Source organism: Corvus cornix, chromosome 8 (genome assembly GCF_000738735.6).
Source record: "Corvus cornix cornix isolate S_Up_H32 chromosome 8, ASM73873v5, whole genome shotgun sequence".
Lineage (NCBI taxonomy): Eukaryota > Metazoa > Chordata > Aves > Passeriformes > Corvidae > Corvus > Corvus cornix.
In genome coordinates, this window is record NC_046338.1 from 22,237,710 (window position 1) to 22,251,418 (window position 13,709).

Genomic DNA, 13,709 nt, shown 5'->3' on the forward strand with positions numbered 1-13,709 from the left:
TATATCTAAAGTTAAAAAAATTCTTCTCCCTAATGTAGATAATATATAACTCCAGAATTACATATTATTTATATCCCCATGGCTATGCAGTAAGACAAAGTTTAAAAAATATGTATTAAAAGGTACTTTAGAATGAGAAATATTTAGAATGTGTTCTTTATACTTTTGCTGAAGAACACCTTCAGGAAAAAAATTATTGTCATCTTACAATGAGGAGAGATTGGTAGCAAAATTAACTGAGGCATATTTGACCTTAGATGAGAATTCACTCAATTTTCTAGATTATTTAGTTATTTATTTCTGACTAGTACATATACTTCAAACATGCTCCTGAATAGACTTCTTCCAACCACCGGGATAAAAAGCTGTGGTATATTTTGAGCAAAGGGCAAACCTGAAATTCTTCCAAGAAAAGCCTTCCTTCATCTGCAATCTTCCTCTTGTATGCGTCCAGCAATAGCTCTGAGGGTATTGGCTCTATGTTGAGAAGTTGCTTGTCATCATCTTTAACTGTAAATAAGCCAAGCATTTATTGTTACTGATGATGAAAATGTACATTACACTCCAGTAAATGTGATTCTAAAACTCCCAGATAAATTAACAAAAGGACCAAACTCTTTATTTTAACTTGGTGTATTTATGTTTTATAAAACTGGTGTTGCCTGAGCCAGCTGTGAGCAAACAGGCTGTGGGAATAAGAGAACTTTTCCAGCTCTACTGCCTGACTGGAGACACCTCTGGAGGCTACATGCAGGGACACCACATTAACTGCTTTTGTACAATGTGGTGACAGTCACGTTCAGGAAACAGCAACTGCCGCAATGCCCACAGCAGTGACATGGCCTCACCTTCTGCTTCAGTACTGATCAGTTATTGTCAGTGATTAAAATATAACAACACGTATTGCCTAACTTTACAAATTTTCTCCAATTTATGTTTTGAGTTGCAATAATCTGTAATATGATCTTGAATGATAAAATAACAGTTGAACAAGTTTTAACACCTCTTACTAGACACAGATTAATTTTTCATTTACATTTACATTAATAACCATGAATCTAAGTAAATGGATTTGAGTTTCAACACAGTATTACTTCCCATTTAATGTAGTTAGTTTCTGTGAGTTTTAGTGTTCTAAATTATTTTTGTCTTGAAGCCTTCTGGTACTGACTGATCCTGTTTTCACAGGCTTTGAAATCTTGTGCAAAAAGTTGCACAAAATTTTCAGTTTCAGTCTTAGGGATTTGAAAGCCTTCAAAAGTTTTCAGTAAAAAACAACTGACTAATGTTCAATCTCTTGTTTTGAAAAGGTGCACAGAAAAGGGAAATTTTGTTTTAAGATGGATTTTATTCTGGACTTATTATCAGTGTTGAACATCACAAACGTGTCTGGGATAACTAAAATTTGGTTTGCAATGAAATAATTAAGAATTTTTCAGACATTGATGAACTTTCAGTTCATTCAAGTACACATACTTCTGTGTATTTACTGAAGTATTTTTCCCTCCAAATAGGGTGTTATTGTGTTGATATCTGTAATCTATGTATGTAACCTAGAATGCAAACAATCCAAAGGTGACAGCAAGACCTGAGACTAATTTTATTTCCACTTGCTAAATATACAAAGATACTCACCTGCAACAAGGTTCACGCCTTCAGAAGAATTGCTGTAAGAAGCAGAAGCATCTGTAAATGCTTTGACCAGTAAGATATACATGATAATAAGTTAAATAAAATCAGTTTTGTATGAGAACACCAGGGCTGTTGTTAGCTAGCAGCCTGCATTACAAGCTGTCTTTGAAACAAGAGTGCTACACCTGGGATTATGCAGAGGTGGTTGGGATCCTTGTCCTCCCACCCTCCTGCCGTGAGGTGGAGAAATGTGGTGATCTGTTAATCCATCGCTTTTCCTATTTCGTATGTCCCCCCTGTTCCCTTCCTAGCCCTGGGCACTCCCTCGGTTTCCCCCCTATTTGCTCCTGTGCCCCAGCCCCACCCAGGGACTGCCCTTGGGCCCCTGACAAAACCACCCCGCACCCAGACCTCGTTGTCTCTCTACCTCTGAACGTCGTGGGGACAGGATGTGATTAAAGCCATCTCAAACCCTCATGAGAGACCCTTCTCTGCCTTCTTTACCCCCCCTGCCCTGTAACGCTGCTGGCTGCCGGAGCCAGCTCGCGGGGCTGTCCCAAATGGACTCTGGCATGCGACTGCTCGCATGGCCCTAGGAAACCTGGCTGAGCTCTCAGGGAGCAGCAGCCTGCTAGGCAGACTCCAGCAGTCACAACAGAGAAACAAGGTGGAGAGCAAAAAGCTTTACTGCTTGCATGATTTTGCCCATCTCGCCTACAACAAACATATACTTAATTTCTTCACTGGAGTGACTGCTCACACCATCTTCACTTCTCTTGCTAGCGACAGAAAACTAACACATAAAATATAATGAAATTAAGTTTAAATGCTAAGTAGCCAATAACAAGTCAGACTCTCTGGAGCTGTACAAGCAGAAATTAGTTTGGCTTCCCTAAACATAAAAGTTTGCATCTGAGCAAGAGCAGCTCCCTGTCCCCCTAAGGGGAAGAGTAGGGAAGGGGAGTCACCAAGTTCTGTTGTTGCCAGAGGGTTGAGAGGTTTCAGAAGAAATTTCCCAAACTCCTGTGTCTCTCCCAGCAGCCTGTGCCCCCTCAGGAGAGCAGCAGTCAGCCTGGCTTTGCAGGTAGGTGGCACAGGCATCAGGGAAGGCAATGGCCATCCTTCTATTGCCATCCTCTGTCCTACACAACTGCTTCGTTGCCATCAAGAAATTACTGTAATAAACAACACCTCCCCGAGATATTGTTCTGGGTGAACAAACATTCAAAAGGGTTACAAGAAAGTGTGGATTATTTTCAGTGTTTTTGATTTAAATAATGAAGGAAATATTTTCCAGATATTTCAGAACATTTTTTCACAAAACTAGGGAAAAATCATTTTGTTCTGTGCCTTGAACAAGGGTAGAGCAGAGAGATTTTTAAATCTATTTCATTATATTTGTTTTATTAGACAAACACCAAAAAATTAGTTTCTTTTAAAAGGATTTAAAGGTAAAAGGTTATCTTTTTCCAGTATTAATGAATCATCAAACTTGTAACATTTTGCCACTACCCACTGTGAAATCTTGTGGAAAAACCAGAAGTCTCCCCCCCCACCATTTATGGAAGAGAGGGAGACAAACATGAAGCTTACCTAAGCTTTTTTTGGTGAAGATCATAGATTTTGTACAGAACCAGTAGTAAAGCAATTGAAGTCACAATGATCAAGAATGCCAAGAATATAATCAAGGCTCTAGAATTATCTATCAACAGAAAAAGAATACATTTATTATTTTAAAATTACTTTAAAAAAAGAAATCTGTATACTCCCTAGAACCAGGGCTCATCAATTTTTAGTTTGAGGGGTTTTTTTGAGAAAAAACCAAACTGTTATTTTTAAGTGTTCGGTTTAAGCTTACTATGCCAAAGTAGAGGAGGGAGTTTTATGTTCTCATTAAGAAAACTTTCCCTTAAACAAGTTCTCCAAGTCCACCTGTCAAAATGCTACAACTCACTGGTTCAGCATTACTGTGCTTGTCTCCTGCTTTTGTGTGACCTGTACACCTGAGCAGTGCAGCTCTCAGTTGCTCCTGATCTGGGAATTGGGAACATCTGCCAAGTCACAGATGTTCAGCTCCTGAAATGCAGGATCTGAACACAGGAGAAATAATCCTGAAGTGAATAATATAAGTTAGAGAAATTAATTTCTAGTTGCATTCAAATGTTTCCTGAAGAAACCACAGCTGTGTAATAATTCTGAATTATGATTAATGACTTTTCAATAGGATCTGTTACATTAATACTGAGAGGGGATAATATTTTTCAAATGCAGATCAAATATTAACTATAAAACAGGCAGTTTGGATTTTTAATTAGGAGCAATTTAACCGAATTTGCAATTTACATTATTTATATTATGCTAAATATGAAGGTAAAGATACTGTACATATTTACTTACATCTGGTTTTTATACTCCCCACTACTGGTGTCCCATTAAATTGTCCATTATTCACGAAGATCTGCATGCAGTGGATGACAATAATAGAGATGCTAAGACATGACAAGTAAAAATTTCTGCATAAAATTCTTTAAAAACACAGCACAATGGATATTCGAAAATCATCCATCTATTGACAACCTCACTGACAGCAGTACCTGCTGTCAATCTCTGTATTGCCATTTATGGTGCAACTCAGGTTTCTACCCAAGTTACAGCAAGATCGAGATCCAAAAATATAGGGATGACAGGAAAAAAAATTTCGAAAAAATTTTACATTTTACAAAATAAAAATCAGATGCATCTCAAAATCAATTTTATCTTTCATCAAGCCTCTCAAATCTGAAAAATAACCAGGTAATATATAAAAACCCCATTTCCTCAACAGTAAATATACAAATAGTCAACTGAATTTGATGGTTTTAGTATAAGTTTCTGTATGGGAGGTAATTAATAGAAGTTTAATTAAATACACCATTTTCTTGCATAATTAACTTTTGGGTACTTTAAATGGTGTTAAAATACTAACTTTGTTTTGCTGTGTTTATGTTTTGTCATATATTTAACATTTATTCAACATTTTAAATTTCCTGAATAGAAATTCCTATCAGATCTAAAAGACAGCTTGCAATCAAATACTTCACACTGGGCTTTTTTTCCTCTTCAGTCTTCTAGAACTTGATCAGAGTCCTTTCATTACCAGCTACGGCCATTAGGTTTTCTCTGGTTTTTTGGGTAAGAATTGAGCAAAATAAGTGCAAAGCAGAAGCCAGGATTTGGAGGTGCAGAAGCAAATTCCTTCTGTAAGGAAAACTGCTCACTGAAAGTGGTGGACAAAAACTTTAAATGGTACAAAGATCCTGTGCTACTGGGACAATGCAAGGATCTTTTCCTCCTACAGGACCTCATCTTTATTTTCCAAATACAGAGCTCTCTGAGCAGAATCTGTTGGGAAAATACAAAATCCTGAAATAAAACTGAGACTACTCAAGTCGTCTGACACTGCATTTCTGCAGCTAAAAAGAGAAAAGGAGGAAAAGACTGTGGGAAATAAATAAATGAAACTGCTTCCTAAAAGTAGGAGAACTCCATCCTTACTGGTTACTTTCTTGCCTAAACTTTACTGAGAGGAGCTATCAGGATATAAAAAATATTTCTACTGGCCTTATTAAGAGAATCGCACAAGATCATTGGTCTTGCAGGCAACCCCAAAAGGGTGAAGAGAAAATTGCAGGAAGCCTTCAGGAAAGTGAAACTTGTAAACAGAGGATGATATATTTTGTATAGAAACAAGGACTGGCTTGTAAGAGGCTGATGTAAGGACATGCAAAAGGATCTGAACTGCTTTACACCAATTAGTCCCTGAAGAACCAAAAATCTTCATTCATTAAATGGAATATGTTTTAAAAACTAAAATATCAATCAAGCTCAAGAAACTATTTTAATCTTATCGATCCCCCAAATTTCTCTCTGAGCCAAGTACAAACAGGCTATTCCACTTGCATTTTTCTTGCTGTCAGAACCTATGTGGAATAGCACACAAGGGATTGCTTGATAGGTTAGGCACCTATGGATTGTAGTTCCAAAATAATAGCTACTTATTTACACCTGAGGCCTACAGATTCATAGATTGACTCCTCTGCCACCATATTTGCCTTTTTTTCCTAAAATTAGTATAATATGCTTAAACATTGAAAATACAGCAATATTTTCTATTTTTTAATACAATAAGCTAACTTACCTTAAATTTATAGTTTGTTAAGTACAAGAGATTTTCCTTTTTAAATTCACACTTGCTTTTGTTTTCACTTTTTCCATCATTCTCCCAAATCAGTATAAATTCTGTACGTGGCCCAAACACTTTTTGCTTTTTGCACGTAATCTGGACAGCATTATCAGCTGTCAATGTTTTTTTAACATCAGTCACTTCTTGTGGTTCTGTAGACAAAAAAAAAAGGGTTACTTGCTCTATTCTCATCATTTGAAACCCAACAGCTCTATGTGCTCATGTCTGTTTCCTATCTTCTGTCAATAACTTCATATATTTTCTTCCTTAAAGATTTCAGTCCCAATTTAGAAGATAAGTAAAATCAATTTTGACCTAATCATAGGCTTATCTAAGCTGGAAAAGATGTGAAGTGGAACTGAAAAGGCTCTACTGAGAGTCAGACTGAAAAAATAGTATGATGCCAAATCTCTCTCTTACATCTGAGATCACTTTCTCTTTTGAGGAACACGGGGCAACAGACAAGACAGGAGAAAAAAAGAGTTCTCCATGTGAATATTCATTTCAAAACTACTGTAAATTAAATTTTCTACCAGGAGTCACTAGTGTATTTTAATATTTGGCACAGTGTCCCTTAAGTCTGGCCTAAAGCCACAAAAACTTTTTAATGATAGAGAATCTGTTAAGTCTAATCTGTGGTTTCAAACTTCATTTTTGTTGCAGCAAATGTTGCAGGCTTCAGACTGAGGAGCACAGCTGAGGGGCCTTTCACTGAGAGCTGATAAAACCTATCAGAAACTAAATCAGGCAGCCTCTGTAAGGCAACCCCATTAGCCACATTTCAGTAGAACACTGATGCCTGGAGATGGCCACCTAAAAATAGAGACTAGACAAGAATAAGGGAATAAAGGTAGGTATGTATTTGAAGGGCCTTCAAAGGTACACCCTGGGCAGTCAAAAGGCTACACCCAAGGTGGACCCTGGGTCATGAGCTCTTCACACTTTTGTCCATTTGCATATCAATTCTCCAATTACAACCCCAGTTAATGATGTAACTACTCCAAGTTTGCCCTCCTCTTGAAAGGCTTTAGTTTACATATTCTGGGGCCTGGGACAATAAGGTGTCCTTGGAGAGCAAACCTAGAGTGGCTTGTTATGTCTAACCAGCATGAGAGAACAGCAGCTAACAGGCCACAAGAAACTTCAGAGTTACACACTAGGCAGTACAGGATTTGAAAAATATAAAAGTTAAAACCTAAGGCATCAACACCGCCATGGAATTTTTCTTCAAAATCATGTTAACTTGCAAACCAGCATATAAAAAAAGAAAAAAGGCATCTTCTTTTTTCTTTATGTGAAGAGCTAAGACCTGTGAGGCTTTATGAGCAGATCAAATATCCCGTGTGGGGAGTGGCAGGATATTTGACTTGGCTGAGGGGGAGGTTACAACATATCTGATCATTTTTATCCACAGGGCAGATCTGTTAGATTCATATTCCACGTGCTGCTGAAAGAGCTGTGAAAAGGAGAACGTGAACATTTCTGGAGGCAATGTGTTTGTTGAAGATGAAAACCTCTTTTATAAAATGTAAGGGTTTTCCTACTTCCAAGGACTTGTGTTCTACTGATACATCCTTCAGTAAGAAGCCATGAAACTCTTCCATTTCCTGTGTGACCTGTTATCAGCTGTTGTGACAGCTGGAGAAGTTCTAATACCATTAATTCATGAAGCAACTCATTATTTTCTCAAAAAAATAAGAGAAATGAGGTTGTTTTCACACCCATAAACTTATATCGTAGACTTTAATCTTCACCTGAATTATTAAGATATGAGTGGAACCCAGAAAGTGGGGGCTTCAAAAGATAATATGCTCAAACTACATTTTCATAGAAAGAATCATGATCATGCTCAAATTAGGGCTGCCTAAAAATTAAAGCCATATTTAAATTTCTGTAAAAGTTAAGTCTCAGATCAAACTGTTCACATTTATCAATATATTAATCAGCTTTTTAATTTTTTTCATGGGGCTTCAGGTGACAATTCTGATCCTTGTATACTTCAAACTATACATTTGAAAAGATAGCCCCAGAAAGATGCACACACCTTTCTGTCAGCACAAGGGTTGGCATGTCTGTAACCTAGTGTTGGAAGCTGTGTACAGCTACATCCAAACTAACTGGCATCCATTATAGACCTCAGTGTTGGTGTAGCCTGGGTCTGCTTCAAGCAAACAGGTAACTACAGAACAGAAGGTAGAGTCTGCACGTCTTTCTAACTTTCACGCCACAAAGAAAAAAGCAAATATTTTTATTCTCTTTTTGTTTAATTTGAATCTGTTCTTTACATTGGGACATAATGCTTCCTAAAACCTTAACGAAAATTTCAAATTAATATTATTTTTTTAGAAATTATGTATCTATAAGAAAAATATGAATACCAAGTGCATAATGAAAAAATAGTTCAACATTAAGTAATTTTAAAAGGGACACATATGAATGTCAAAACAATTATTTTAAGCACTTTCTTGGCTAATAGTAATACCATGTATAAAATATAATGAACTACACTAGGGAAGTACATATTCTTTGTGTTATATCAGCCTAGGTCATAACAGTTTGCAAACGAGAGATTTACCTTTTGCTTTTGTTGTGAAGTTTGTGCTTACACATCCACCACGAAGGGTTTCATTGCGTTTGCTGGTTGTATATGTAGTCACAGATACAGAAGCAGTGGTATAAGGTTCAAATTCACTGAAAGTATAGGAAGTTGTTTGGATACTGTTTTCATGAACATCTGAAAAATGAAATTAATTAATGAAATTAACGAAATCTATATTAGGAGGACAAGAACTCTTACACTTTATCAGAGCTACCTGAAACCACAGTTATGTGTATTTCTATTTTTAACTTGGTTGCTTTGCTTTGCTTACTAATGCTAAGTGAATGCTCAGGAAGAGGAGTAAATATATAAATATATAGAGAGTATTTATATATATAAAGTGCATTCAGCTTGGGCAGGGCTAAGTAGGAAGACATCACTCTGCAGACTGAGCATGTCTATCCTGGTATGATGCCAGAGACGTTGTGGTGGTCCTGCTTTCAGGAGTGGCAAACAGGACAGAAAGGAATTGCATGAGAAGCAACATGAGCAAACCTACTGCCCACCGTGCAGCTGGGGCTTTGGTGGCTTGGGGAACTGGGAGAGCCATGGCCTTTCCATGTTTCCTTCTACCTGCTTCCGATGTGGCCTCCCTGCACCCACACATCACCGTCTCGGTCTCCTACACTGGCCAAGTCAAACCAATCACAGACACTGGCTCATGAAGCTGCCACCCCTTTGGGTTGTGGTCAAATTTGGGGCTTGGAGAATGGGAGAGATTATTTGTATCAGGGGTCACAGGAGCATGACAGCCTTTGGTTCCTGTGGCAGCACAGGTTTACATAACCTGCAGTACGTGAACAGAAAGGCTGAATTAAGCCTAAAGGGTGAATCAAACCAGGTCTAGCTTAAACCTGGTACATATTTATTATTATCAGGCTCTTGATTTTAAAAACCTCATTGTCCATTCCTTGTTTTGAAGAAAAGCTTGCATCTGGAGAACATGATCCCAGTGCAATGGATACAAATTTATTCATTGAAATGTAAGGTGGCCTAGACCAGCATATCTGACAGGAGTGGCCATTTAGCAGAAGACAATCCCCTGGCTATACCTATCTAAACATTTTTATGTCTAACTGCCATATGTTTATGCCAACTGAACAGTGACAGGGTCATGTCCTGACATGGTAAACTGAATAATCTCAACTGAAAGTTCAACTGGAACAACCTCAAAGGAAAGAAATTTAAATGTTTGTTTAAAAAAAAAAAAATTGCAGTGTTAAGAAATTCCAATAGGACTTGACAGTGCATTATGCTTGGTGCTCTGTAATTACATACATTCAATGAATTATTTAATAGTGAATATACTTACTTTGGCCTTCCACAATGAATTTCACAACGTAGCCATCTATGGGACCATTTGAATTGTTCTCAGGTTTCATCCATGTAACTGTTACACTTGTGGTATTTATATCCATTACTTTAAGGTGTTGTGGTGCTTTTGGAACTGTTGTAAAAGAAAAATAACAGTAATTAACAATAAATGAAAATGCAAGTATTCCTCTTTTTACCTACTTTAATTAAATTAAATTTCATCTGACACTAAAGCAAGATACCAACAACATGTAATATTTTTTTCTACTGTACTTCAGGAAATTATACATAAGTATAAACTGAGTATATGTAAAAGCATCATATTACAGTAATTTCATAATTAATTAATTCAGGACAAGGTGACTACAGCAACATCACATTTTACTAAAATTGTCCACTCTTCAAATCAAGAGTTTGAAACTTGTTTCAGACTAGATCTGCATGTTTTTTGTGTGTGTCTTCATTCAAAATTCCTTGTAGTTGACCATGTTCTCAGCCTCCAAAAAAACAACAAAAAGTTATCACAGTCTCTGATAAAAGGAAAGAAAGGCTTTAGACTGGAAGACTGAGAGGGTGACTGCAATCAAAGAACAACCACAAGGGCAGGAGACCAGGAAGGAAGAGCTGAAGGAGAACCTGAGTATGGCTGAGAATGCTGCTCAAAGTGTATCTTGAATTGGCCATTGAAGATGATGGCCCCAGGAAACACAGATAATGGGGTTCATAGCAGGGGTTTCCAGAAATATGTGGAATGTAAAGCAAAAGTAAGCATTACACTTACTGTCATAGTCTGTTTGTATGGAGAAGTTTTGGTTGACAACATCCCTTTCATTAAAACGTATGAATCCAATGCAGTAGTACTCATGGTAGGGTGATAAATTTTTCAGTTCTTCACAAGTTAAATTTTTACATCCTGAGTGTGTAGGCTGTGAATCTGTAGACACAAGAAGAGTTTTATCAATATATTTCACAACTCCAAAAGTATGTGGCACTATTTCAAACGGGATTTTCTCTACCATATTTATTCAATATAATTTGTAATAAACTACCATAATATTCCAAACAGAAAAATGTATACCTGATTATTCTGACTAGATTTTAGGTTCTTACACACTTAGTTTGCATAGATCTTTAATTTTCATCAGTAAAGGTCATATGATTTGACTTTCTAAGGAAACAGCTTTCCTACAGAAATCAGAACATGTCATGGGGAGTGTGGCAGAACCCTGGAATGGCTTCGTAGCTCTTCAGCTCCCTGAAGCAGGAAATCTCCAGGTGTTCATTACCCATTTTCTGGGACACATAAGGACATTCAGCATTCATATTTGCCCTATCACTAGGTGCCTTTGAGCCATCATGTCCTCAGGATGGCTGGCTCTGAGAGCAGAGAGCCTGGCCTTGCACCGTCCAGGAGCCTGTACCGCCAGTGGCCCAGGCAGCCTATGAAGGGTCAGCTCATAGCAGAGCTGCAGACTGCAGCATTTCCAAAGTGCTCAGCTCCCCTTCAGAAAATCAAACAGGACCTCAAAATCTCCAGAAGTCTGCAATTTGTGAAGCTGGTAAACTCAGCAAAAGAGGTCTCGGTTCCCAGATCTGCACTCTGTGGGGATGGTAGTCCCTCAGCTGGTGATCCCAGGAATTCTGAACTACCCTTCCCTCAGACTGGCACAATTAATTTAAATCTGCCAGTCTCTCACCAAAAGACAACATCAACAATACTTTAGAAGATAAATAAATAAATAACCCACTGTCAGGCTCCTTTAGAGGTGATGTCCCGTTGCAGGTAACAGTCACATTAGCACAGGCCAGTGAACTAGTCCGACATAACCTGGCAGATTTGTTGGTTATGTCCGTGACTACAAGAGGTTTATTGACAACTGAAAAGGAAGAATATTATACATCATTGTGACATTGGCTATATTGAGTCTTTAAATAACAGTTTGTTTTATGGTTTTTGACCTCTTCTGCAATATGAAGATACAATCGGCATAGAATAATATACAAAGAATTTAATAAGAAATGGAAAGTAAAAATTGAAAAAGCCTTCACGAGATAAAGACCCACAGGTATTCAAATAATAAAGTTTTAGTCCAGACTTCAGCATAAACACCGACTTTGAAGTGGTGGCTGCTCTTGCTATTGTTTACCACACTGCATATGGCACATGCAGTTAAAGTTCCCTTTTTTCTTTACAATGAAAAAATTACAGTTTGTTTACATTATTCCTTGAGAAAATACTGAGAAGTTTTAATGAGCAATTTCAAAATATCTTGCAAACCATGGACGAAATATCAAAACTTTCTGTCTGATTCTCTGAGAAGTGACAAGAATACGCAAAGAAACCTGGGGAAGATTAATTACTGCATATCAAAAAAAAAATTTAAAAAAAAAAGAAAATAAACTACTGAAACCCTTGTACACTTACCTTTCGGAACAGAAAAAGAACTACTGTCTGAACACCTGCCGTTTTTAACTTGAACAGTGTATCTCTTGCATTTCCGAAGCTGTACTGAACGGTTGCTGGAATTCACAGTTATGCTTTTGCCATCCCCCAATATAATATATTCTCTGTCTTTCGTGAAATTTTTCAGTTCAACTTCAGCCATTTCAGAGTCGCACTTAGAGTCTTTTATATCTTTAATAATATCTAAAAGAAAAGCCACTGTAAATGGAGGTGCAAAGACCAGAATTGTTAAATAACTTTAATCCTACTTCCAGAACTGGAAGACATTTTATTAAATAACCCAAGATGCTAATTGATCAGTTTTATTTTTTTGCTGCTTTATCAGCTTTACCAGTTTTCTGTATTTGAGTTTACTGTTTGGTCACATTTCAAGACTGAAGAAGAATAAGGGGTTTGGTTCTTACCACAAGGTTCTTCAGGTATCACTGTGATAGTTTCTACAAGAAAAGAAAACAACATGAAGGTCTCTTAGCAGGTTGGGTTTTTTTCCACCGAGCATTGGAGAAGGGTGACCAATACTGCCCCAAACTCTTTGTTCAATACATTCAATACAAGCACATGTATTTAGCACTCCTCTCACATTTGAAATAGGGAAGAAATTATCAGCTACACATAATGCCATTCTCTAATTAGTTATTTTAGGCATCATGTGTCTTTCACAATTTTCATATGACATCAATGAACTAGAATTTAAACTGGTTATTAGTAACGTTTCTGAGTACAAAGTTGCACAAGAATATTCCATAATCACACATTCTCATAGCAGTATGCTAAGCTGCAGAAGTTTTCCAGGATATGTATACTGTGGAATGGGTAACTGAGCAGTATGTCACCAAAGAAACAAAATTTACCTGCTTTTTGCACTGCCACTCTTACCTTTGGAAAGAGATTTATACAACAGTACAGATTGTTTAATGACTATTTGTACACTGAGATACCCCCAAAAAATTTTAGCTGGTGTTTTCTGTACAGAAGCTTGAGCAAAGAACTTCATCCTGAAAACACTTACTTAAAATATCCTAAGGTAAAGATGTTACCAAAACACACAAATATCTGATTTCTTTTTTAGAGAAGGCAGGCCCTAGATTTGCCTCCCTCCAGGCTGGGAGTCACCTGGCTGGATAGTGGCCCTACTGAGAGGGCCACTGGACAGTCACCAGGACTGGGCAGAACACCCACAAGTAAAAGCTAAGCTCAGTTTGTCAAAGAGCAGACAGCAGCCTACAGCTACTTGAAGGACAGTTGAAAAAGATGGTAAGGGTCTGGATGTACTTTGCACAAGCACATACCTATATGTTACTGACCCGAGTAATTCCTTACAGCCCAATGGCAATTAAACCCTCTCTAAGTGTTTGAACTACTGCATCCCAAGAAAGTATTACTGCTGTGTGAAACAAAAGGGAAGACACTGGAAAACAGAGAAGCACACAGATCTTGGATGTATTCACAACTTTGAGCTGCTTGGGTGAATTTCTGTG

The 13,709-nt window shown here is 37.5% G+C and overlaps 1 protein-coding gene across 3 annotated transcripts in view; it reads right to left on the minus strand.

Moving 5' to 3' along the window:
• The window catches only part of PTPRC (protein tyrosine phosphatase receptor type C), a 61,363-nt gene that overhangs the window by 10,761 nt on the left and 36,893 nt on the right, over window positions 1-13,709 (minus strand). For all 3 annotated transcript variants that reach the window (XM_010409275.4, XM_010409272.4, XM_010409271.4), the window contains 11 exons: window positions 12,636-12,668; window positions 12,193-12,414; window positions 11,516-11,644; window positions 10,549-10,701; window positions 9,766-9,900; window positions 8,430-8,588; window positions 5,810-6,006; window positions 4,030-4,090; window positions 3,226-3,334; window positions 1,636-1,667; window positions 395-510 (listed from right to left, as the gene is read on the minus strand). In XM_010409275.4, the coding sequence (XP_010407577.3) occupies window positions 395-510; window positions 1,636-1,667; window positions 3,226-3,334; window positions 4,030-4,090; window positions 5,810-6,006; window positions 8,430-8,588; window positions 9,766-9,900; window positions 10,549-10,701; window positions 11,516-11,644; window positions 12,193-12,414; window positions 12,636-12,668 (1,346 nt within the window). The remainder of the gene's footprint in view (window positions 1-394; window positions 511-1,635; window positions 1,668-3,225; window positions 3,335-4,029; window positions 4,091-5,809; window positions 6,007-8,429; window positions 8,589-9,765; window positions 9,901-10,548; window positions 10,702-11,515; window positions 11,645-12,192; window positions 12,415-12,635; window positions 12,669-13,709) is intronic.